Here is a 27,401-nt window from a genome sequence, read left to right on the forward strand (position 1 = left end):
TGCGAAACCCCAGCCAGCCTCCTGCTCCCCAAAGTAGTTCCAGTCATTAGTTTTGATAGTACCTATCTATATCTCCCCGTATCAAGCTTGTTTTCCTCCTCTTCCCAGGGAGGGTCATTACAAGAAGCCAGAAATTAGTACTTTGAACCTGCACTAACTGCATTCAGGGAGCACAGAAAACTTTGCAGGGATGAATCAGTGTAATCTGTGTTTCACAGGTGGGGAGGATCGCATCACTGCTGAATTGATGTCAGAAACAGAACTCATCTGCATGCCAAGTCTTCTAACCACCTGATGGTATGTCCTTCCAAAGTCGATTATTCAGTCTTCAAAGAACATTGCAAGGTTGAAAATTTGCCATTTTCTTTAAGAAACAGAGTATCACAGATCAAGAATTCAAATTTTGTATTAGTTTCTTCCTTCTTTCTCAGTTGGTTTCCTCAGAACTGAGCGATGGCTTATTCTAACCTTTGAAAGCCCTTTTTGGCTTTTTTAATTTATGTTCCCATAAGGGACTTTCTTTAAAAAGAATTGTTGCTTTCTGCGACACTGTTTATTCTTCTCGGTGTCTGTAAAATCAACTAATTCTTCACATTAATTGCTCTTGAGGTTTTCTCTTTACTACAAAATATTAATTAGGCTTCTTTCTCTAATGCCCTCTGGCTTCTGTGCCAAATAGCCTTGGAATAGGAATTTCCACATTGTATTTCAATATAGACTAACAATTTAACATCAGGGGGTTTTTTATGCTGCCACCTTTTCATTTATATTCAGAAGGTTGTACGATATGTCTATAAGAATATATTTAAGCAGCATATGCTTTGAATCTTTTAGTCTAGCCTCTAGACTGATGTTAAGTGAGATTTTAAACAGACAAATATTAACTACCCTCTTTTGGGAGTAGCTCGTTGTGTAGTAACCCTTACTGCAGAAGGATAGTTCCTCTGGGCATTGTATATTCTATATATACACATGCATAATTTCAAATTGCATGGTCAGAAGCGGTATCATTGAATGCCACTTGCTGTGTGTGTGAGCTTATATTGGTTTGGCTTGCTCCCCAAATGAGTCAGAAACCATAATAATATTGCATCCCCTGGAAGTCCAGACTGAAACTGATGTGATGCTACTTTTTGTTGATGTCAAAATACCTTGCTCCGAAAGTGATTGCTACTGGCATTGGTGAATGACTTCCACGTTTCATTCACCCAGCTACTTTGAGTTGTTAGAATCGCTCTGATGAATCATTTCTCCAGTGTTGTGATTGAGGACATACTCCATAAGGTTGCATCATGCATCGATACGTTTTCTTTCATGAACGTGTTGGTGCTTCTTAGGACTTTGCCTGTGCCACAGGAAACCTGCTGAGCAGTGGCGTTCCCGGGAAGGGAGGGTCGGTGAGCAGCAAGTTAATACTCTGCTGTGTGACGGTGTTAGAATAATCACAGCTGGGCTGGAACCACCACTGCTACTGCTGCTCTGTTGCAGTGAGGAAACCCTTCTCTATAGGATTGCCTTGGAATTTGTTTTATATGTATCTTACAATGGAGCTTTTATTCATCTGGTGGAATAGGTTTCTTTATTGATCCTTGGATTTAATAAGTTGGAAGACAAACAGGCCCACGGTTTCCTGAATGGGTTTTAAAAATGACACATTAATCGTTAAAAGAAGGGAAAGGCTTCTCTGTTTAGATTAACTAAATAACTTACTGAATCCTTGAACCTCTTCCTATATATGCCCTGTATTCTGGGCTAGCAGCAGAGACTGATAAAATGTCAAGCTTGATAGATTGTTGGAGCTGTTTTTTGGTAGTTAAACAATAATGAAACTGTTACACGCTGCAGGGAAACACTGCTCTCTGTGTGTGGACTTCGTCCTGGAGAAAGTTTCAATTGTTCCAAAGAAGGGCGATTTCTAAAATGCAGCTTCTGTGGCCGGTCACACAGCTGTCTAAATTACTGTCTGTCTTGAGGCCATTACACAAGCATTGCAAAATAGTTTGGAAACAGTTTATTTTTCAGATTCCAAATAAAGTCTAGATTTCAAAGTCCCTTTTGAATGTATTATCAAAAAAAGTAGAAATTGAAGCTGGTGTTTATATAGAGACTGATTTATGCTCTCGGAGCTCAGAATGCAGGTTTCTTCCAGTCAGAGGCTGATATTTGCATAATTCATACCTTATGTTTCTCGGATTGAGAGGCTTATCACTTGTTGGGTGTGATCATGTATTTCCTTGTCAGCTTCGTCACATCTAGTCTGTCGTTATGCATCTTTTTGTGCAAAGGGCTTTTGGGTAAGAGGAGTAAGATCTCATCTCTTACGCAGAAGAGAAGTGAGAGGGAGTTGGTGCAGGTATTTAATGAAAATAAAGGCAAAAACCTTAGCCTTCTTTTTGACAAACTTCTTGTTCTTTTTATTCCTGTTGTTAGTTATACTCCTTGTTACTTTCTTCTCTGACTTGAAGACAGATCACAGACAGATTTTGTAATGGAAATAACTAAATCAAGAACGTCATTCTGAGTGAAGTAAGAAGTTCCTGAAAATAATTGAAATATGTTGTTTAGCTGGCTGCTGGAGCTTCAGAAGCGAATTGCAATGCCTACAAAATGTGCATAGAGAATGCAGTTGGAATTCAAAGCAGCAGTAAATGACTGCTTGTGTATAGCAAAGTAACGTACTTAGAAACAAACTACTTGCAGCATTTCTTTTTATCTGCCAACGTCTGCCTTTGGAGACATGTTAAATCTGCAAATAGCTTTATCTGATAGTCATGAGAGGCACTGATACCATCTCTGAACTCTTCTGTGGGTGAAAACCTATTTAAAAATTTTCAAAACGTTTCCATTTTGTAGGTAATAAATAGCATGTTTAATACAGTTTTACCATTTTATTTCACCTTTTGTTGCGTTAAATGCCGTTTGTGTCACGTTTTCAAACAATGCGTTCAGCTGCATATAATGAAGCCTTTTCATACAACAGAATGTAGGCCAAACCCAAGCCGAAGTCATGAAAGGCTTTACTTTGTCTAAGTGAAGTAAGATGATCGTTCTTGGAATGAGTCCTGTCTCTTCGTCAGTGTTTTCCAAGTGGTGTTCTGCTCAAAACCTAAGTAACTTGGTAAGATATCGTTATGGAGGCCTAAGCTTGTTTTTTTTACTTCTGCATGTGACTCTCAATAATACAAGCTCAGGCTTTTATTGCTCTGCCTGGAATAAGAGATGCAAGCTTGAAATTAAATCTGTAATATGTGGTAGTATTTCCTAAGAATTCCCCTAATAAAAACAAATGTGAAGGAAAGGATATAAACTATTACTGTCTGCTGCGTACTTGACTGATCAGCTTTAATCCTTGATTATGGAGGAAACAGTCTAGAAATATTTCTCAAACCTTCTGAACTTTTAAATAAAAAGGCATTTTTACAACTTCCACAAAAGATTGGAAATCTAAAATCCTATGTGTTTTTCTAAACAGCAATTTGATAGTGTGCTGCCTCCTTCAGATGTTATTCTTGTCTCAAGTACTAAGAATGTCTGTCTTTTTTTTGGTTGGTTTTGTTGTGTTTTTTTTTTTTTTTTTAAACAAGGCCACATTAGTCAGCGACACTTTTTTTTTTTAAGTTAAAATGCCCCATTAAGTAAAGCCAAACTTTTCGAGCAATATTTTGTTCTGTATGTTACCATAACTCTTTACCAGTTCACAGTGAATATTAAAACAAGCCAACCAACCCCAACACAAAAGACCAAAAAACTAACTGGATTTGCATTGTCTTTTGCACTTGTGTGAAACATAGTTGGCCTCAAAACCGTCTTGTCTTGTCCTTTTTTGTTATATTTAGGTGTTTTGTTGTAGTGTTAAATTGTTAGGATGCTCTGCAAAAGTGGAAGGAGGTTGTTCACTATAAGCATTTCTTCCCAGCAGTGCCTTACTTCTGTGAGCCGTGAGAGTTCTCTGAAAGTATTTGACTCCATTGTGAATATAGTACTGCTTTGAAGAAATGAAATATTAACTTGATTCCCCTCCCTGATGAGGTATTACCTCTATTTTATGTATAGAAAACTAAAGCATGGAGAAAGTAGCCCAGATGCACAGAGCGTCCGTAACAGAGCTAGAAACTGAAACCAAAAATCCTCTGCCCCAATTGTCCCATAGTAATTCATCCCATTACTAATCTGAAGGTAATTACTCAATGGAATTTGTTGAGCTTCAGGTCTTTTTTAAAAATTGGCATAAGTGGTATGTGATTTTGTGCGTGTAATCAAAATTGGGCAGTTTCTGCTGAACTATTGAACTGAGAAAAGTAGAACTCAAAATGGAAGAAATATTATGATGATGTTACCAAGTTACTGGTGGAAAAGATTGTGTGGCAGGGAGCTGCTTAGCAGCAGAAGTCATGTCTGCTTGTGCTGAAATGCCAGATAAGTTAATTTTTGTTTGGGATCTGAGAACAGAAGTGAAGATGTTTTGAGGTTTTATTTAAAAAATAAGTGGGTTTTGTTGTTAAAGGGCTGTGTGAAAGTACAAGACAGCACAGTATCTGTTCCCAACTTCCATGATACTTGGTATCTGTTTTTTTTTCTTAATGCTCCAATGCCAGGATTTAGTCTAATATGAACATCTTGTCTGTCATTTTATGAAGCAAACAAACCCAGAGTGGAAAAAAGTGTTCCTCCCACTTAGAGAAGCAAAATCAAAATGTGATGATGCCTGTGTACCGCAAGGGTTGAGACAAAAGCCCCAACAGACCCAAGGCAAATTAAAAAACCAAAATTAAATATTGGTTTATAAAAGCCAGTGATTTCTGGAGCACTGACTCATGATGTCTGAACGCTTGGGCTTGCCAAATGCCGTGAACTGAAATGTGACCCTAGTCTGCTTGTCGGCTTGGGCCATATATGGGATATTTCCTCTTCATGACAAAGGTAGGGAATCCAGAAGATGCAGGTCCTTAAAGGCCGTTTGAAGCTTTCATTACCTAGTATCTTCTCAGTCTTTTTTTAAAAGGTATTTTATACAGGTATGATCCAACAATGATTTCGTGTTCAGCAATCCTGACTTTCTGCTTTGATTGACATAAATTGCAGAGGTTTTAGGTGAGCTGTGCCTTCGAACAATGCCCTGTTCTGCCTCTATTGGCAGTTCACATAGGTGCTTAAAATGCTTCATGTAGAATTTTAATGTTCTGCCATAATATATGTATAGAGATGTGACAATAAAGGGAACTTACCTTTTTTGGGGGGTCATGGCTTTAGTTCCAAGAGACAAATGTTTACTTGTATGGTTTGTACTGATAATGTAGGTAAGCTCCTGCGTGAGCCCTTGCAGAATCTGCTAGGGACATTGCTCTTCAACTCAGTAGCCAAAAATATGGGATGAGATGGCTGTTGGGTTTGTTCATGTTTCAGTTTGAATAAAGCCCAGGTTTCAGTTTGCATTGTTTTGGGGTTACTAGTCCTTAATGTTCTGCTGAGATTGAGGCTGGAAGAAGAGGAGGCATGGTGGTTGAGCAAGGGCAGTGGTAAAGGAACCAGTTTAGAGTCTTTCAGCCCTGGAAACAAGTACTGTATAGATGGTTGGAAACAGACTTTTTCACAAACATCTGTCCCATGAATGTTGTAAATAGTTCATCCTAGTCCTGCTGACAGATGCTGGATGGAAAGGCTTGAACTTTCCCTCGGTTTTCAGGCTCTTATCCAGGGCTGCATGTAAGCAATTTTTTTAATTTCAAACCCTTCAGTGCTAAATGGAGATTGGCACAAAAATGAGAGTTAATATTTATGGAAATGCTTTAAGAGTGCAACTTCAAAGTCTCTCTCAAACTTTCACCTGTACTAACTTTTTTCAGATGAGGGTGGGGTGTTTTTCCTCATCCACAGATGAGGTGACTAAGCCGTAAATAAACTGACTTTTTCATTCCAATATCTTTCGCTGTCTCAGTAACAAAACTAGTATTCAGGTTTGTTGCTTTTTGGTGCTGTATTCAATATCCTGGACCTTTCTTTAACTGCTGACAAACTCGTGTATTTCTGCAGTCTGGGAGAACAGAGCTTTCCATCGCGTTTCAGATGTGACGTATGTGCTGGTCTTTGTATGTGTCTACTGAGGGAGATGATACGCAGTTGCATTTTATTCTATTTCAGCACCTAGTTTGGATTTGAATTCAGATTAATTTGGAACAGGCATAGCTATGAAATGAGTCTGCAGTGTTTGTACTTGTTGTGATGTGCCTCAATTATATACATTCAGATCTTTTTCAGTCTAGCCAAATAAAAATGATCTTTTTTTTCAGGCTACAGTTAAATAGGTTAGAGGTTGCCTACCAGTCTGCACAGAGCGTGCAATTTTCCTGCATGTGCAGTTTTCCACGTGTATGAGTTCCATGGGGTTTAGGTTGATTTTCTACTAACAGCTCCTGAAATAAGGGTGTGGGGGAAGAGCAGGCTTTTTGTGTGAGGAATTTTGAGGCTCTCTTTTGATTTCTTGGGCTGGTGGGAGAAAAAAAAAAAAGATTTAGAAGTTTACTGTTCAAAAATAAACCTGAAGCTTGGCATGAAGAGTAATTTCTGGGATTTCCCACTGGTGGTGTTGCTTATCAGCAAACACTCTCGATTCTGGGTGTCTGAGAGACAGCGATAGCATGGAGCTTTTAGAGCATTAGTGCCAACTGCAATCCCAATTTCAGACAAACTTAATGTAATCCTGACTGCTGGTATGGCGCCACCTCCAACCCAAGCTCAGCTGTTGGATGAATAACACTGCAAGACTTAAGACTGTACTTATAACTGTCTCTATTTTGGGAACAGCTGCTTTAGAGTACTTTGTCTCCTTGAATCCTTGTACACCAGGTGGGATAGGGAGTTTCTGTGTACATCGCTGCAATTTGTGGTGAGATGTCTCCTGTTTTCTGCACCCCTCCCCTGCCTCTGTATGTTGGGCGTAAGGGTTTTTTCTAAGTTTGAGGAGCTGTGTCTGGGATAATGCCTCTCTTTCTCCTCCGTTCAACTGCCCCCATATGCTTGTGCTTCATTCCAAAGATGAACTGTTGATGAATATGTAATTTATCCAGTTGGAGAGAAACCTCCTGTCACAATGAAACAAGATGTGCGGCTGTCATCATAGGCCTCTTGGGCCAAGGATTTCAGTGGAAATAGCTTGATCTCTTTTTATCTGAAGTGGGAACTCTAGTGATATGATGAAAATACAAATTGACATCCTTTCTGCTGCACTTTTTGTTCCAGCTCCCTGCATTCCCCCCATTTAGGAAGAGTCTTGTTAAAGCCATCCAACAGTGGTTACCTTCTTGCATGGTGAAAGCTGAGGCAATTCAAAGCTGTTCCCATAATGTCCCTGGTTAAACTGTGGAACTGCTCCTGCTTGCTTGTAATATCTGAATGCTGAAGTCATTTAGTTCATGGCAGTTTTTTTGCAGCACAGCAGAAACTTAGTTTGAGCAACTTTCTATTCTGGGCAATGTAAAATTTGCAAAGAGAGTGAGGTATTTGTAGCATTATGAGGAGGAAGACTCCCTGAAAAGCTTATGTTGTGCCTTTGGAGACTGTTTGTGGCTTTTAGGTGGGCACAGATCCAGCTAACCTCCCCCAGCTGTTGCTGCATGGTCTAGGTGGGTTTTGAGATGAAGTCTGTAGAGTATGGAAGGACAACCTCCCTTGAACAGAGCTGGTTAAGCAGGCTACACAGTTATTTAAATTTTCAGGTTTTCATTTAGCCATTGATTGCTACGTATTGCAATTACAATTTTAGCAGCTACCCACTGCTTGAAAAAAACAGCTGGCTGAAACTAAATCCGAGAAGACTTGCGATGATGTGAATGAACAGAGGAAAAAATTCACAGTGCAAGCCAGCATTGACCTTTTTCTCCGTAATGAAAAGGACTGATTGAAATGGTACGTGATAGTCCAGGATTCCTGGACTGTGCATTGCTGAAGTTTTAACAGAGAGCTTCTACTTTCACTGCCACTTTTGTGTGTGGGACAAAGGAGAGAGACACACGGACACCGATGCAGGATGTTAGGAGGGTGGGAATGGTAATAAACCGGAGTACTCTGGAATCTTACTTCTCCAGAATTTTCTTTCTTCTCTTTGATTTGGTTCATGCTGCATATTGCAGCTGACTTAATTTTGTCTTGCTGATGAATACCATACTAGCGTGAAAGTGCACTGGATTTTTTGAATTGTTTTTCAGCATAGCAGGAGAGTGGAGGGGAGATAGTCTATCTAGGGTCACAACGCACGGCTTGGAAAGAGGTATGGGACTAAGGAATTAATATAGACTGAGTAAGATAAATAATTTTCCCAAACTAGTCACATAATTTCATTAATCACTTTTTTTGTTTTGTGTTAACGTGCTGGAAGAATGTCAGTGACTTGCAAAGGAAAAGGCTGTTGCTGAATTTCCATCTTGGCAGATGTCTAGAGACCTAATTACAGTTAATAGCAAGAAGAAAGTTTTATCTAAATATTTTTCAATGTATAAAGTGCAATTTTGGGTCAAAATAAACAGTTTATATTGAAATAACACACACACCAGGTACCCAGTTCCTTTTAAAACAAAACAGGATTTCCAAGCTTCTCACGTTAAAATTGGGAAAAATAATTTGGTTTTACTTGTGCTACAGAGGAGAGAGAAAGCGAGTGGGTGAGCTTGCAATTCAGGTGCAAGCCTGGGAGTCGAGACTGTTTCTGTTTCTGCCTCTGGACTTGGCTTCCTGTGCAATGCTGTATAAATCACACAGCCTTATAAAACCATTTCCTCAATTTTAAAATGAAAATTGCAGCTCTCTATTTTTGAAGAGGTGCTTGAAGCTTAGACTCTTTGTGCTTGTAACAGTACTGGGGGGATATGATGATAGGCAAAGGCGCTTTCACTGAAGAGCTACCTGGAAATTTAACAAACAGAACATCAGCAAGTGTTGCTGAGAGTAAATTTGCAAATTACTTGTAATGTAGCATGCTGATAAACACTGATAAAACTGAAGAATGTTCTTAGAATACGCACTGTATTTTTTTTCATGTATTTGAGAAGGTTAATTTTAATTTTCTTCCCCTTTAAGCAAATTTTCTACAGGGTTACTTTGCAAATTATTTACTCCAATGTAAACCAGATTATAGCAGTATAAAAGGATCTTTGTCTGCACGATGGTTTCCTCTGTACCATATAACTAGGAAGTTACTTTGGTACTTCTCTCGAAATCAGCAATAATTGAAGGCGATAGCATTTCATTGAAGTCGTGTGTGGCTGTCTCTGCTGAACTGCAGTGGCCCCGTTCCAGCTTTTTCCTGCGCTGCTTTGCACCCTGCCCCAACGGGGAACGCTGTTTACTTTCTGCTCTGTGGTAAATGAATGTCACTTCCGTGATTAAAATGCTGGTGCGCAACCAAATTCTCTTCCTTTGGGCTTGCGCACTCAGAGGGGCAGCGGACCTAGTAAGGGTGCACGCTATTGAATCCAGTTGTGTGCCACGCTCCTTGATCTGGCTCCTGGCTGGACGCATTGGGATGTGTTGTGTCTCCTGCCTTCTGCGACGCCTGACGCCTGCACGTAGAGGCTTTTGCAGGCACCTCCGAGGTGGAGAAGCACAGATGCTGTGTCCTGCTGTATTGAAGAGGATCTGAAGATGGATCACCAGAAGGCACAAGCTGAACTACCAGACAGGTCCTGTCCACGTCCGATGGGGAAGGTATAGACAGCGTATGGTCATGGGCTGCCAGTATAAGCCTGCTCTGTCCATCGGGCAGTCCATCAGTGGCCGTGAGTATGCAGATGCTGTTCAAGTGCAGCTGCTAGCCCCGATGTGCCTTGTGACAGCGTAGAAACTTTTGGATGTACAGAAGCCTGACCGTGACACCATAGAAACCAACCTGGACACTGGGTTTTGACAATGCTTGGTGCAGACTGACCTGAATACTGTGTCCTCTGCTTTCGTAACTGGCCGGTTCTCACCTGAAAAATTTTAGACTGACATCAAAGTTGCTGATCAGACTGGTGAGCAATCATATATTTGTCTTTGCAAAGATTATTGGTATTGCATACTTAGATGATTAGGGATGTGAAATGTCTACAGACATTTTGAAGGCACAGCACAAAGTGGAAAAACGTCTCCTCCCTCCAAACAAAATTTCAGTCTCTCTTCCCCCTGAACACTCATATTTCTAGCTGTGATACAGTGCTGATATTTATTTACTTATTTTTTCAAGATGTGCATGCTGTCATCTTGCGCGCATGTGAACTAGTACCTTTTTCTCATAAACACATCTTTTTCTATCCCTAGGTAAAAATCTTATCTGTTCAATCCAGTTGCTGTATATAGCAAATTAGATTTACACGCTTTGTGACCAGCCAGGGCTGGTCCCCACTCTTCATTTTCTCATGCTTTCTACTGGTTAAGACACCAACTTCTGCAAATGTCATCTTCAGACTGGCAACCTGCCTCCTTCCCTTGTGCCTCCTGCAAAGGGCTAATTTGCTGACTTTTCCACCTGTCCCAACATATGGTTGCTCCCATTTATCATAATTCAGGTCTGTGTGACTGTGACACAGGCTGATTAAAAATAATACTTCATGCATAAATGTCATTTGAGCAGATTATTCAGTAGCTCTGTTACCAAGTAAATACTAATTTTTGACCAAGCAAGCTGTGATTTCAGCTTGTATGTGGTAGGTTATTGGTGAAATTAATTTTAGCAAGGCATTTCTTATCAGTGTGGGTTTACTGAAAAAAAAAAAAAAGTAAATTTTAACAATGAGCAAGTGTACAATGCTATTAATGAGGAACCAAGATGGTTAACTCACTAAATACTTAAATCATTGCAAAACAGCATTCATGAAAGCGGGATCTGATAAATTTTGCAGGGGATACAGCATGGAATAATAATGCAAAAATAATAATTTGAAATGTACTTTAGCAAGACATTAATATTTTAAAGCCACGCTGCCCTGTTCTGGCTTTCTGAATAGATTTCAAAGATCTTCAATCTACAAGACACAGCAGAACCTACTGCTTTTGTGAACAGCATTAATCCCAGTCTTGGTGTGTTGCCTTGAAAGTTGTGTCTTACCAATTAATGTGGTTTTGCTGTTGTGGAAGCCACACAATGGGTAACGGGTTGGCATTGTTGTTTGGACCTTAGTGGATTCTGCAGTTTGGCAGTTACCCGGTGTTTGGCAAAGAATGAGAGGAAGGTGGAGAGAGGAGACTGAGGCATTCTGTGTTAATCTCCTGGAAACTGCTGAGAAACAGGAGAAGACAGTTTGGGATCATAGGGGTGTTCTGAAAGGTGGTAAGCAGGTAGTCAAGGAGGATGGCCTCTTGATGAAGGAGATGGAAAGAGGAGCTTGATGGTTCAGGGAGCTAATAGAAAAGAATCTCATTGTGGTGAACAGCCTTCTTCTAAATTAGGAGGTGTGAGGGCAGGTGATAGAGCTAATGAGCAAACTTTATTGTAGGAAAGCATGCCCTAGCAAAGCTGCCATTTGTCTTGCGCCTCCCTCCTTTTTTAGCACCCTTCTCCATTTGCAGTAGCCTCAAGGGTCATCAGCCCTGGTGCTCCAGTGGTTGAAGGCCTCTCAGGAGGAGGAGGAGTAGTTGTTGCTGTGGCTTCTCCTCATGTGGGAGCAAAATCAGCTGCCTGTGGGAGCTCGGTTCCTTTTGATCCCTTAACTCAAGTGCCTCGTTGGTGCTACTGCATTCCAGCCCCAAATTCCTGAGCAGTCATCAAGAAGCCAGACACAGTCATCAAGAGCTTTATTATACAGAGCTGAAAGCTCAATGATTCTGAGGTGTTCCTTTTGCTAGTTCTAGTTTCTTATTGTTTGCGTTCTTAGGAAAATAAAGGGAAATTTTATATTCAAACGTAACCCACCATTTTTCTATACGGCCAAAGCCTACCCTCTGATAGAAATCCACAAAGCATGTGTAATAAATCCTGTACGTAGACAGTGATCTCTGATACTCCAGCCAGCAAGTTTATGGCATTAATACTGCATATATAGTGAGAACCTTAGTTCGAACACATTTTTTTGATGAAGATGGAAAGTGTAAAAATCCAGGCTTGCATTATAAATACTATCTTCAGCAGTGTTTGGGAGGAAAACTTTGACATCACTGGTATTTCCTCCGGAATTAAATCATGCTTGCAAATTTATACAAAACTCATGGTGATGTATAGAACATGTTAATGAACAGGTGGTGAAATGCATTTCACTCTTCTGTTTAAAATCAGTGAAGAGAGTCACAGCATTCACAGCTTCATACTGAAAGAAGAAAAAAAAACAACTGGCCATCAGAGCGTGGTAGTGTGCTAGCACTGCTCTGCCCACAGACCATGGCGAACAACTCCATCCCTCGTCCAATATTTATCGGATTTCTTCTGGCTTTTCCTTAAAGAAACTCAAGAAAGAAGATAAAACTCCCCCTTCCCAAGAACAAGCCCAGCATGATGATTGCCATGTGGGTGGATAGAGTGTTTAATCTTGGCATCTCCACCTTTGGTGAAGCTCCTTCTCCCTTTGCTCTTGCAGATGCTTCAAGCACAACATGTGGTTGGGATTTAGGGCAGGTACTTTTTGGCTGCCAGAAATCATCTCTTGAGCACCTGCCATATAGATTTCAGTTTCCCAAAACCATGCTGAGCTGTGTAGTTAAAAGTTATTTTCTGTGGCTCCCATTGGTCGATAAGAGCATCGTATCCAAGAATAATGAAGACTGCTGCTATCAGTAATGCCTGTAATGTTAGTCATACCAGTAAGTCAACATCTTTTATTCAAGAAGTTGCTTGAGAATTCCTGAAATCTACAGCGTTGTTAACTTCTCCAAACCTGCATGTTAATACGAGTCAGGTTACTGTAAGTGTTTGCCAAGCCCTGCAGCACAACAAAGTAGCTCTTTCTGCTGGTAAATTTTGTGGCTGGGCATTTATTTGTGTTTTCAGTGTAATCGGGGAGCTTCTTGCACGTAAAACAGCCGTTCATCTGCAAAGGATTGACAGGCTGTACACAGGGCACTGCTTCCTAGCTGTGTTGCTCAAACTCTGTCACATCTGTACCAACAAACTCTCCGTCAAAGCATTGCCTACGGGGGAATTACCAGTTTCTGGATGGTGCTGGCTGCATTTTTCTGAATGAGTAATAAAATAAAGAAGGGGATAATTAGGCTGTAGCAAACATTGTGGAGATAACTAGGAAATCGCCATCCTGAAATTTCACTGTGAAATTCTGCTTGCCACTACCAGTCCTCTCCCACTAGCAGTGCTTTTTTCCACAGGTCTAAAACTGATGCTGTACAGAACAAAGGAAAAATCCCTCTCGAAGCAGCTGCTGAATCTTACCTGCTTTTCTTGTCTTTTTAGTGCAGCTCTAAGGCAGATACAGAGACATTTTAGCATCTTAAGCCTCAGTCATATCTGCTTGGTAGTATAGCTGCCAGTTAGCAAAGCTTTGCCACGTAGCATCCATGGCACATTTCAGCCTGTCAACAGCGTAATTATTGCTTTTCAGCCATTGTGATCTCCTGGGAATTTGGAAATGGTAGCAGAAATCTACGAAATTAGTTGGGGCAGTGTTGACTGAGATGCAGAGTGTGATGGACACTACGGGCAGAGGTGGAAACATTTGTGAGGTCCTTTTCTTGCACTTGGAGCAGTGTAAGCCACAGCTGGAGCAGGCTGTGGCATTGCCTGGGTGCTGTCCCCGACCTGTATGCCGTGTTGAGAGACGACGGTTGCTGGCTGGCAGGTACCTCTCGCTGTGCCTGGGGGAGAATCTGGCTTTGCGTAAGAGCTGAGGGTGGCAAAAAAGCAGCGTGGGATGCCTGCTCCCAGTTCGAAGTGCCTGCTCGGCAGGAAGCCTCCAGCCTCCCAAAATGCTGATGGAGAAGTGAGAGCTGTGTCTGTTTCTGTGTGGCTACCAACCATCAGCATAAAGTGGTTTTCAGTGAGGCATCTTTGTCCATGTAAATGCTGCATGTAGACAAGCCCTAACTTAAACTTACACCTATACATAAAGGTCCTTAAGTAATTAAAACCTGACGTACACTGGTACAGGCTGAAGAAGTGTGCCTGTGTTGCAGGAATGGCTGTTGTGTTTCCATGTGCTCCCTTCTCTTAAAGATGGGATGTATCTTTGGAAAAACATTAGAGATCAGAGGACAGTCCTGGTTATTAGTTGTTGTTTATGGACGTTTCCCTTCCATGCTTTTGTAAATGAGCAGGATGAAGGTTCTTCTAAAGCAACATCTGAGCCTTTTGTCAATCGTTTCATTTCCTGGCAATTACACAAAACTACAACTCCAGCTGAATGCTGAGTTCTGTCTTGGTTTATCCTGGATTGTGCACTCCCTTGTGTTTTTCTTCCCAGTGTTTGACATGTTGCAATGTTCCAGGGTGAATTAGAGGGCTGTCTTTTTTAGGAAAACAAAGTTTTGGGGGCAGGCGGTAGCATTTGTGTATTCTGTTACCGTGGGTGGCCCTCAGTTCGCAGGGGTCCTTGAAACAGGAAGAGAACTGACTGTGGACGCAGTTTTCCACTGCTGTGGAGACTGAATACGTGTTTCACTGTGCAGCTTTCATGGTGTTTAGATTTGCAATTCCTAGGAACAAATTAAACCTCCAAACAGCATAGTTTAAAGTAGAAATTTTTGCAATAGAAAGGATGTGTTCACTTCTGAGTGGAACCAATACCTTGAAAATTAATGTGCAGAAAGAAAAAGAGTAATTATTTCTTTCATGTATGATATCTAAAGTATATGTTTTGATTGCAGTGCAGGGGTAATACAAATGCATGATACATTATTCCTGTTCATGGAATGCTTCTCTCCATGTATTTATTAAGTGATAATGATTCCTGCTTATGCAGGATGATATGGGGGCATGTGAAACTAATAGTCAGGCTAAGACACCGCAGTTGTGCCATTCATGTTTTCAGGCTTCAGATCCCTGTGTGCCAGTAAGAACTGCTACTGGTTTTCATTGATTGTTGTTTATGTTTATAAATAATAACTGTGTTTAAGCTTATTGTCTTCTGACACCAGGTTTTGTACGCAGGGATGTAACACAAATCAACGTTCTTGGTGGCCTAAGGGATCTCGTTCGCTGTGTGTCGACTATCCCGAATATTTTCTGTGCAGAGCACATATGTTCCTGCCAAGGTAGTTTGCTGTCGGAAGCTGCTGGGGGAGCACAGCTTTTTATGTCTGAGAATAGCTCCAAGTGATGTGGTAGGAGGATGGTCAAGGCACCTCCAAAATTTTATGTCAGCGTTGGTGAGAGGATTGTAGGGCATGGAGAACATACTGATGCCGCTTCAGTATTGTGATTTTGCTAGGACAAGGCATAATGGTTTCAAACTGGAAGAGGGTAGATTTAGATTAGATATTAGGAAGAAAACCTGGGCTGGTGGGAGGCATCCCTGCCCATGGCAGGGGTTTGGAACTCAATGATCTTAAAGCTTCCTTCCAACCTAAACTGTTCTATGATTTTCAGTGTTTGATAGAATCAGCATTTGATGTCTTTGATATCACAGATATCTGTAATAATAGTCTTGCACCCTGTTTTTTTCTGCCGTAGCTTTGGTCACCCCTGTCCTTCCAGCAGCCAGCTGTTGCTCCTTTTTGTCTGTTGCTATGCTGTTATTAGAGATGTAGTTTCCAGTCTAAATGCAATTTACACTATAGCATTGTGCACATCAGTTACACTAAGAATTGTTTATCGTGTCATTGAATCTGTAGATTTTTCACTTACACATTAAAATCTGCTGAGCCTGCAGGGTAGAGCTTGTCGGTAAGCTCACCATTGTGGATTTTGAAAGGCATATGTCCACTGCAGTGACAGCAGGAACTTTGACGAGCCAAATTCAGCTAGATTTTGAAAGCATTAAAGATGCCACTAAAGCTACAGATACTGGAACTGCACCAAACTGCAAAAGCTTCCCGATTCAAGTACATCAACCCAAAAGACTTAACATAGCTTAAAACAAAACAAAACCCAACAGAGCAGTACATTAGTATATTATACCAAATACCCTTTAGGACTCATACCAGCCCCCTTACCTTGGGAATCTGAAGTTTTACAGTGGCAGTGCTTATTGAGGCAAAAGCAATGAACTGGCTGTGTAGCTGAGAGATGTTTTGTTTCCAGAAGTTTACAAAAACGAGCAGTTGCTGAACGCTATCAGTGGTGGACCTGATTTTTAAGACCTGAAAGAAACATAGCCCAGGAACTACAGTGTGAGTGCAAAAATGCAGAGGAGGCAATTTGTATTCTGTTTACCAGTAAGCGATGACACATGGTGTATGCTCTAGAAACTGAATGCCCAGATGAATTCTGATTTCTTTGTAAACTCCCAAAAGCAAGTTTCTAGCAGTGTGTTTCTGGAATACTGCTGCATGGGTGGTCTTAGAAGACTCCAAAACTGTTGCATTTTGCACTGGACTGTTAGGATTTTAGGTAAGTGTATATGTATCATTATTTGGCTTGCAAAAAAAATAAACAAGTTATTATGTGTCTCAGATGCAATTGTTTTCCCAAGTAAGTTACCAGAAGCTAGTATTTGATTATTTTTTTTAATGTTACTGACATTTACTTGCTGTGGGATGATTTAGTCTTGTAATGCTGCAAATTCAGTTGAGAACTGACATATGCTAAATCAGTGGCTCCACTGTGCTTTTGTTTTATCTTTTTAGATTTGTAGCTGTAAATCAGTAAAGAGATTTAGAATAAAATTGAAGAATAGCCATCGATGATCTTGCTGCTGATTTTATTTAAATGACACGAGACATACTTTGACCTTCTGTTTGCTTTTTCTGGTGCACACAAAAAAAAAGTGTATTACAGTTTACGTGGAATAGAGACAGCCTGTTACAGCCAGCTTGATTGTAGAGTCTCATACAGGCAACCGGAACATAAATTTTATCTTCTCTTTGCCGTAATCTATTAACTCTAAGAAATTCCAGCAATAACTATCCTGAACTTTATTTGTTATTTGTCACAAAAGGCATACTATGCTGGACTGGGTGTGTGGTTTTTGCAAGTGCTTTTAAGTTAGAAGACAGAGCAAAACTTAAAAACACACTGTCAAAACTGAATTGCTGGCGGGAAATTTAAATATGCATTTTATGCTTTATTCTCACTTTAGCTGACAGATTGTTTCCCATGTCATTTCTAATGTCTCTTTTCCACTTCCAGTTACTATGTGGGCAAGCTGCTGTAATTGGTTTTGTCTGGATGGCTCACCTGAAGAGATGCAGCCGCAGCCGCAGCCGGGAGCCGGAGCCCAAGCCTATTCCAACCCCGGGTACAGCTCCTTCCCATCTCCCACTGCCGCCGAACAGAGTTGCAAAGCCTGTGGGGTGCACTTTGACAACTCCTCCAGGAAGGTGAGTTGCAAACACCTTCTCTTGCGCTGCTGACTTAGGGCAGCATTCAGTTTGACTGCAGTATGCCATGTGACTTCCAGTTAATTACAAAAAGCCAATTTGAAGAGAAATGGGTACACGTTAGAGGCCTCTGATTTGAGGATATACCATATGGGAAAAGACAGCTTTTCTTTGCTTCTGTGTCCTTAGTCATTCTTTCGCAATTAGCAGATGTAGTTAAAGATGACTGGAAATGTGGTCGTTAACCTTCAGGAGACTTGGCTTTCCCAGGCGCTGAAAGAAGAAAGCCAAACTACTTATAATCATTTAAAGGAGCACCAGCTTGAACATGAGTTTTTAAATTTGTTATTTAAAAACATTAATGTCCTTTAAAAGAAAAAAAAAAAGTTGTGGCAAGAAGTTTAGTGCTCAGTAGCACTGCAGGTATGTGAAAACATACTGACTGATTGGAGCTAGGTAAAGCTCTGGTGTGCAAATTGTAGAGGATCTACTGAAGCAATTTAAGATGTTTCTGCCCCCAGCAGACTTCCCTGTTTTTCTGCTGGATTTGGCTGTCAGTGTAACTGGGGCAGCAGAGTACAATGCATGCTTGTGTCTCAGCTGCTCCCATTCAGTGCAGACTATGAAAATGAGTTTGAGGTTTATATTCCGCATTGTGAAAGGGGGCTCCGAAACTTTCCTTCCACCTTACTCCTGCCATCGCAACTACTGAGCAGTAATCCTGGGACTGACTTGAGCTACATGGCTCCAGGTGGCAAAGCTTAAACAGCTGCAGAAGGTCTGCTAGAGCTTGTCCAGCAGTGCTTGGTCTCCAGAAGAGAGCTGAATACATAACTTATAAACCACTGACATGTTTGTAAGCCATGTTAATTCTTTAATTCTTGATATGAACCAAGAAGCATATGAAATCTCACATTGCTGCAACGAGAGCATGGAAAACTCTGCATTCTCTCCCAGGAGAGGCAGTACCTTTGAACTCTAGTGTCCAGTTAATGTTTATGCTGAAACACAATGGATAAAAATTAATTCCTTCCACATTGGTGACCGTAAGGAAAACCTAGATTACTTTAAAAAAAAAAACAAAACCAACAGACAAATAAAGAAAATCCCAAACAGCAGAATGAGGGTATCTTAGGTACTTGATCTTTTCTCATAGTTGTATTTTAATTTTCATATAACATGGCACCTACTAAAAGTATTTGGGTAGGGGACATTTGAATGGAGCATGTACTTATAAGGTGCTTTCAAGTAACTGTTGAGCATCTTTAAAGGATGTAAAATTCAATCACGGTAGCAAAAAATCTCAGGTTTTTTTTGTGTTTTCCTTCTCTTAGATGACTTTTTGATCTTGGTTTTCTGCAGCAAACTGATTCCACAAAACGTTTTAAATTTAAAACAAGCATTCTTCATTTCCCTCTCTGCTGATGGAAAGCTGTAGCAGGCATCCTCTGTGGGTATGTCAGATTGCTATTCCTTCCTCCCCCATTTTCTGATGTCAGTGCCTTAAGTTGGCTGACATTTTCAGGAAGATGCTTTTCTTTGCATACTTACAGAAGCAGCTCCTGGCAAGACAGAGTGTAAGATTTAAAAAAAAACCCAACCCGAACAACAGTAGCTGTAGTGAAAGCTTGAATGTTGGCATTTCTTCATTTTATCCTGCACACAGAGTAGAGCCAAGTGTATCAAAGCCCCATCCTGGTATCTCTGGGAGACTAGCTGTTAGAGCAAACAACCAGGAGCAGCTTCCATTCTGGACAGACTTCTGATTTAAAGTATCTCACTTCTGTTTGACCATCCTGTGATTGTGCTGCCAGTTAGTAAGCATCATTCAAAAGTGGTCTGACCTTTTAGTAACAGGTTTTAATTTACAGCAGCATTTGAAACTAATCATTCTGAAGAGACGGGGGTCTTCAAGCATTGCCCTTTCAGTTGGAGTTCAACAAAGCTGTAAAAGCTGCTTAATACTGAGATTTGGCAAGCAGCTTCTGTGCATAAATACTTGATGCTCAGATACAGGCCGGGGAATTTTTTTCTCTCTGAAGATGAATCCTAGTGGGGAACTGATAAGCCAGAGACATGGCTGGTTTTATTTTGACTTCTCAAATGTATCATTTGATAACTAAGGCAGACTTGTGTTATTACTGTTAATCTCTTGCAAAAAACCCATGATGGATAATGCAGCCCTTGTACTGTGCTTGCTTACATGATATCTAAACATGTAAGTACTCAAGTAGGGGTTTTCTGGCTGGAAGGTCCTTGGCCGTACAGTGGTTCCCTTTGGAACCAGCTGGACAGTCTGTGGAGCACGGGGGGAGGCATCTTCCTGCCAGAGGAAAGCAGGGTTGGTTGTTTTGGTTTTGTTTTTTTTTTTTTTTTTTCTTCCCCTCAGTTCTTCTGGTTGCTCCCCTGTCAGAAATGGGTGATTGAGAGAGGGAAAGTGTTGTCAGTGGGGTTCTTCTCCATTACTCTGCCTTTGTGGAGCGTTTGTTCCCCTGCTCCAGACACATGCACAACCAGTAGCTCCTGTCTCTGCCCTGAAAATTTCCCGAGGAACCGGATTGCTCCTGCAATCATGGGGTCAAAAAAGTCTGTTACATACTAATGTTTTTTATGATGACCACGTTAAGGAAAACTTCTCGAAACTGGATGGTATGTGGAAATTGCTCTTCCTGTCTTGCTTTGAGATTGATGAAAGTCGCTTTTACTTGGCAGGCCCCCAAACAGCAATTTTGAGATGAAGTTTCAAGTTTGCATGACCAGAGATTCTCTCTGCGGTAGAAATTTTCATGTCTTAAAATGCTTAGGCAGGAAATTGGGATTCTTTCCACTAACTGTCATTATAGGTCTATTACAGGGTCTAAATGAGAAGTCTGTTGGTTATAATTGTAAGGGTGTGCGTGAGCCAAGGGGGCTGCCAGGCTGTGAAGGGGATCACAAGGAGCTTATGTAAGCAAGTAGTGTATCTACACCTTTTAAAACATGAGAAACATCTGCTTTCTTTGAACTGTGAAGTTAAAAATGTTCTTTAATCACTAGAAGCAATTAATGAAACAAATTTTTTTTGTGTCCGAGTTTTGTATTTGTTGCTTCTCCAACTCTGCATGTGTATTTTTCCTTGCATAGCTCTGAAAGGTCAGGATGTCAGGATTTCAGAGATGCTTGTCTTCTCGGAGACTGTGAATTAGCATTTTTAACCAGCACTAAAACGAGTTCTTTCTTTCCTCAGGACTTTTTAAAAGGTGCATAATGCGGCTGTTCTGCTGCTATTCCTATTGGAGAATGTAGAATTTGACTTTCCAAAGTGTTGAACAGTCAAGTTTCTGCAGAAGTCAACATGGACCGTGAGTGCTTGGAACTTCTGAAAATCGAGCCCTGAGTGACCAGAACAGAATAAAATACAAACATTAAACAACAGAATTTAATCTGTAAAGTTTTTAAACATCTGGGGCCTAATATTTCCAAAACTTCCAACACTTTCTGTCTAGCACCTAACCAGCACGCAGCCTGCATATTATTTTCAACATAAGCTGGCTATTTTTGTTGTATAAATAAATGTTGAATTCTTTGATGTCTGTCAGACGCTGCAAGCCTTGCTGTTTCCTTTTCCTCTTACAGTGAAAAAAAGATTCATTTAGTGATTGCAGTGAATTGTAGGGAAAAAAAAGGGGGGGAGGGAGGTTATTCATAGTAAGTATTAAATTTATGCAATAGAGAAATGGTTTTAAGTACTTCCCTCCAATGCTAGAGCTTTCTTAATGCACAGAGCAATATTTCATTGTTTTATAAAGCAATGGACAGCTAGCTGTAATTTACTTGAAGTCTGCTGCCTCATAAGTGTCTCCTGATTTCATCTGTGGCTTAAACTGGATGAACAAGTCTGGAATAAGGTGCAGAAAACTCCTGTCATTTGAGGGAATTGTTTAAGACTATAGTACTTTATTCTGAGTAAATGGAATGTAAATAGTGCTTTTTTAAGAACCATGAAGAATCTAATGATCTGCTCATGGGATCAATCCTTTTCCTCATCTAGGAACATGAGTAACATACTTGGTACTTTTTCACAAATTAGGTTTTGTATGCTTTAACAGAGGCTATTACTTACTTTGGCTTCCAGACTGTAGGGGAGCACTGCCTGCAGTCGTTGTGCACCTCTGTTGCAGGTCATGGTGGACTGGTTTGATTCTGTTCCCTTCTCTTTACCAGCACATCTGCTTGGACTGTAAAAAGAATTTTTGTGCATCCTGCTCAAACCAGCCGGAAGGTGGTCCCCTTCTCTGCCACTTATGCCAGCGTTTCCGAGCCACAGCTTTTCAGCGGGAAGAGTTGATAAAGATGAAGGTGAAGGATCTGCGAGACTATTTGGCACTCCGTGAGATTTCCACAGAGTTGTGTCGTGAAAAGGAGGACCTGGTATTGCTGATTCTTGGCCAGCAGCCTGTAATTACCCAGGAAGATCAGATAAGAACAAATCCATTTAATACTAGTGCCTCTGGACAGCCAGACTTTGTGATTCTCCCACCAACCAACATAGCATCGTCTACCTCACATGCTGCGTCTCCCGTGTCTGCAGATCCCATCTCAAGTTCACTAGCTCAGGAACATCAACAGGTACAGTCTCTAGCCAGAAGCATCTTTTGCAAACTCATTCATCTCTGGGTTTGGATTAACTACGAAGGTGTTGCATGAGGTTTTCCAAGTAGATAATGTGCCAAAAAAATTTTACATTAAAGATGCCTGCTTAAAAAGCAAGGGGGGCTTCTGTTTAGAACCTGATGAAATACTTCAGTTGCATTTTATGCATGTTCTTCTCAGTTTTTGGAGTGAGGACCTCACACTTTCCTACAGGATTGTTAGGAAAATAAGATGAGTTATTTTACACTGCCTTGCTGCTGCACCAACTCTGATGTGCCATTCCCTTTCTACATTGGTGGAATTTGGTGGGCAGTGCTGAATGGAAAACTCAGAGAAAATCATAACTGTTTTGAGATGTGTTTTCCCAGGTGCTCTGGTGCACACTTGCCATTGCCACTAGACACTCCTGTGACTGGTTCCTTTGGTACTTGGTGTCTGTGTTGGTGCACAGATCTACCTTGTGTGTTGATGTTGACAACTTTCTGACAGTTCTATGTAGGTGTTAGATGAAATGGTTATTGTTCTCTACTTCATGTGCAAGACAGCAAGCACAATTTAAAGTAATCATGGGTTTGAAACTGCTGCGAAAGATGATTGTGAGGTGGGTGAGGTTTTTGGCATCTCCTGCACCAAGATGAATAGAAGACAAAACCCAAGGCTGCTGTTAGTCTTCAGTTTATGATGAACCCTGCAGTTCTGATGAACCCTGTCAGGGGCATTTGAGCTTAATTAGTTTTTATTGACTTTGCTTTGTTTGTCTTTCTGCTATCTGGTATGGGAGATTTACTCAGTGTTTGACATCTGTTCTTAGTTCTATTACTAAGTTATTAGGTGTATTCAGTTTCCTGTGGACCAGAGCTGTGAAAGTATATGTACCTTCTGCTTCCTCAGCGGATGCATCTAGTACAAAAGAGTTTTCCTGGGAGGATGTTTTTTATAAACCATTAAAGGGCCTTTTCAGTCTCTTGTTTTCTGGATATTGCCATCCCAGTTTTTACCAGCATGTTCAGCTCTGTCATCTTCCCTTACGCACCATGGTACATTTCAGCTTCTTGTCTCGACTTGCATGAGATCCAGCTACATTTCAGGCTCTTTCATCATTATTGTTATTCTTTTGCTTTGTAATTATTAACAAGTTGCCACTTAGATAAGTAGAATGGTAACGTTACAGTTTCCTTTGTCAGTAGGAAACCACAGAGGGGAATCACAGCTGCTGAGGGCAAGTCAGCTAGAATTACACTGCAGTTCCTTTAGTTTTATTAAGTGCTTTAAGTAGCTGCTCCTGCTCGTTCTCCAGCTTTGTCGCTGCTGGTCCTTCACTTAGTATCGCCTATTTGTCTCATCCAGAAACCACCTGAAGAGGTTCTTCTCTACAGTTACTTTGAAGAAGGCCTGGAGCCTTTGAGCTGGGTTACAGAGGAGTCTTATACAGAGCCTTGCACAGATATTCGATGTGCCATCAGAGCTGTGATACCACACAATGTTACACGTTGCAGCCACTTCAGTGAGGGATTGCATATATATACATGTGTGTATAAATTTGGTCTCCACCTCACCCAGCCTCACAAGAACATCACATGGGATTTTGCTGTACAAGAAGTCTATCAGGGTTTAAATAAAGCGGGGCTATAAAGGGTCAGATGCTGCACTTCAGTTTCAAAGAGTTTTACTTGCTTAAAGTTTATTTGGTTTTGTAAGTCCTGCACAGGAAATAGTTCTCTGAGTATGCCTGGCTTTTACCTTGTGCTACAGTTCATCCTTCCAGGGGACGGGGTTTGCAGCTGTGCTGAACTATTGAACTTATTCCCTTTGGACACACTGTTGGTGAAAGCTGTTGGTATGCTGTTGGTGAAAGCTTTATTTCCTCTTCTAGGCAAATGGTTACGTGCCTCCAAGCCAAGTCGGTATGACAGGAGTTGAGAACGCAGCAGAAGCACCAGCAGAGGAGGAGACACAGGTTTGTGTGTCCTGGAATTAGATGACAAGGAATACCAGGTTTTCTAGGCTGTATTTGCTACCACAGAATCATTACTGCAGAGAGATGGGTGGCTAAACAGTAATTGAGACTGACCACCGGCAGATCCAATCAACCCCTTTCTTTGGCATGATCTTGTCCTGGTGTTGCTTTGACACTATAAGAGAAATCATTTATTTCCATCCTAGGACTTGTGTTTCTGGTAGATGGAGGAATTCGCAGAATAATCAGTTATGTGTACATCCAGACATGAATTCCTGCTTGTGCACATGTTGAAAGTTGATTTAAATTGTAGCGCAAGGTGTTGAGGGCAAGAATCATTACATCCGTGTTCCCTTTCAGTCTACTGACTCAGAAGATAACCTGGTGCAGGGGAGGAAGGCTTCTCTCTCTGATCTAACAAGCATCGGAGACATCAATGCACTCTCTGTGCGACAGCTGAAGGAAATTCTTGCTCGCAACTTTGTCAACTACAAAGGCTGCTGTGAAAAGTGGGAGCTGCTAGAGAGGGTGACTCGTCTTTATAAAGAGAAAGACCTTCAACATCTAGGTAAGAAACTTAGCAAACGTGCTTGTTTTCCAGGTTTTTCCTTTCTATGGACAGTTGCAGAAGGGAACAGAACTTACCTTACAGTTTTGTTTTGTGCAAGTGAGAATGGAGGCAGTGTTTGTGACATGCATGTTAGAGTGAAAGTAGCTAAACCACTGTGTGTAGCTGCTTCAGAGGAGAGCATTATGGTAGCTCTGGAGAGTGAATTCCCTGTAGTAGCAACAAATGAGAACTGTGCACCCTTCATCTTGGGATTCTGTATAGCTGTGGCAGATCGCGCTGGTCACTGCATCACCCACAGAACAGCTGATGTGCGACTGTAGATGTATGACTGTAAGCACTAGGGTGAGCTCTTAACTATTGACTCATGGGAACTGGCAAAGCGAGCAGGAGAATGCCCTGCTCTAGCTGGAAAATGCCACGAAAAAGCAGCCGAGCAATTCAGAGCGGGCACGTGCTCAGTGCCAGTGGCTCCCACTGCTGAACAATTGTGGTTATCTGTGGTTTGGCTCTGTCCTCTTGATCACAAGAGCGTTCTTCCTGTGCACTACCTGCTCCTGCTGGGCCCGCACAGTTGACTGATGAGGGGACGGTGGTGTGATAGAGGTGCATAAAGAATGTGTCTGGCTTGACATCCAGGTGCCAGTTTGCAATTCTAGGTGATTAGTTAAAAAACACATATACTTGTACATTATTTGCAAGAGAAACATACTTTAACGCTTTGATTTCATATATAGGGTTTTTTCTCAGTGTTGTCCAAAGTGGCATTGTTTTTCTTAAACATATCTCTCTGACCTTTGTCCTTTCTATGAATGATAAAAGATTTAAGACAACTGCTTTGGGTTTATATTCTTCTTTCACTGTATCTTGTGCTTTTAACAGAATTTATCCTTTTCTCTTAATTACTGTTGCCTGTGCATGGCTCAGCTGCGCTCAACAATATTGGTGAGATTGCCTAACACCAAAGAAATTGGCACAAAGGGCTACTGAAAGTGTGGTTCTAGGAAGCCAAACACTGCATAGATTCCAAGACTGTCTTAAAAATGGAGAAATCACTTCAGATTGTTGCTTGTCTTTGTGAAGCCTTAGCTATTGTGGAAGCTCAGTGAAAGAGAAAGTTTCTTGCCAGTTGAACAACTTATCCTGATCAGACAATCAGCTTGAACCTCTGCATGGGGATAAGCAAGAAGCAGTCTTGGTTTAGTAATCTCCCCTCAAGGCTTTCATCTCCTGCCCAATAGTACCACTTGAGTAAATTTTTTTTCCAGCTTCTCTTATTCACACCAAATAACTTTCTCTTCTTATGTTGCAGTTTCTGACACTGACGATCAAACTGGTAAGTGACATTCTTAATGTTGCTTCAGTCGCCTCATTGCTAAGAATCTCAGTGGTATTTCTGTTTTCATGACACAGAAAATACCGTGTAAAAGCTAAAACTTTCTGCTCTTTGCCAGATGGAACAGATATATCCACATTAGTATAGATGCAAGGGGAATTTTTGTTAGACCTTCAGTGTATGTTAGGAAGCCCTTCAATAAAGACAACTCACACTGCACAAAAATTACATACCTTTCCTTCTCTCGTGCAAACCGTGGTCTCTTGTTTACTCAGGTGGTGCTGGGCTCCCTGGCACAGAGGACAACCTCTGCAAAATCTGCATGGATGCACCCATCGACTGTGTCCTGCTGGAATGCGGCCACATGGTCACTTGCACCAAGTGTGGGAAGCGGATGAGTGAATGTCCCATATGCAGGCAGTATGTGATACGGGCTGTCCACGTCTTTAAGTCCTAAGTGTGTGTAAGGAAGACTGGGGATGCCTTAAAGCCTCATCTGCTGTTAGAGGGATGGTCAAAATCCCTAAAAATAGTTAGGTCAGAGATTAGCATATGGACCCTGCTGGAAGTGGGGGAAGGATGAAGCCTGGGGAAAATCGTTCTTACTTGAGCTGTGCCTGGCTGTGCGCTTCCCACTATTGTGCTTTACACCACAGTGCCTGGACTCCCCGGAGCTTAGTGATGGCAGCAGACACAGAAATCTTTAGCAACCTCCATTCTAGAATAACTTGATCCACGAGCGTTGGCGATAGATGGATGCTTGGCTTTCCACCACCAAGATCAGATGCAGAGGCTTTGTGTTTTCCCCTGAATAATAAACAGAAGTGGACTGGGGTCTCAAAAAGGGACACTTGTTTTGCTGCTGAGGCTATACACCCAGGAATGACTTTATTTTCAAAGATAAAAATTGTACTGTGCTTGTTAATTTTGGTGGTTTTCTTTAATTTAATGTTAAATTTTTATGCTTGCAGGACAGGCAGACTGCCTCTGATTTCCATATTCAGAATAAGCATAATTCTAGCCTAGTGCAATTGTGGAAAAATGTATAATTTTATTTGAAGATGGACTTTGGATTACTGGAAAATGGAAGGGGAATGAGACTCTGTGAAACATACAGCCTTACCTTGTGTGGTGGTGGTTTTCTGTTTACACGCCAGCGAGAGGGAGATTTCTAGTTGACAGTTGTTGATTCCTTTGACTTCACAGGCTTCCTTACAGTATGTGCCAGCAATTGTTTTAAAACTGAACTGACTTCACTTGACTACAGAGCTACGAATCTAAGGCTTGAGGGTTTAGTGTGGAAAACATACAGCGAAAGAGTAGGAAGGATTCCATTGCTACACAATCATATTTAAGTACAGGTGACTTTCTTTTTTAGAGGGGAGACATGAAAGCAAGCAAACTTTGTCTCCCTTAAATCAGTAAGATGAGGGATTATCATAGCAGGTGCTTCTGTTTCCTAATCAGCTTCCCCCTTATCTGCCCCTTCACTCAACTTTACAGTCCTGTTACATTCAGATTGC

General features: G+C 41.2%; 1 protein-coding gene across 1 annotated transcript; it reads left to right on the forward strand.

Moving 5' to 3' along the window:
• Window positions 1-236: 236 nt before the first annotated feature.
• Window positions 237-26,410, forward strand: RFFL (ring finger and FYVE like domain containing E3 ubiquitin protein ligase). Its single transcript, XM_082493080.1, has 7 exons — window positions 237-297; window positions 17,195-17,385; window positions 21,589-21,993; window positions 23,891-23,974; window positions 24,335-24,542; window positions 25,855-25,878; window positions 26,154-26,410. The coding sequence occupies exons 2-7, from the start codon at window positions 17,200-17,202 to the stop codon at window positions 26,333-26,335; spliced, it is 1,089 nt and encodes a 362-aa protein (XP_082349206.1). The 5' UTR covers window positions 237-297; window positions 17,195-17,199; the 3' UTR covers window positions 26,336-26,410.
• The last annotated feature ends 991 nt before the right edge of the window (window positions 26,411-27,401 follow it).

This window comes from Vanellus vanellus (assembly GCF_965231255.1).
Source record: "Vanellus vanellus genome assembly, chromosome: 19".
Taxonomy (NCBI): Eukaryota; Metazoa; Chordata; class Aves; order Charadriiformes; family Charadriidae; genus Vanellus; species Vanellus vanellus.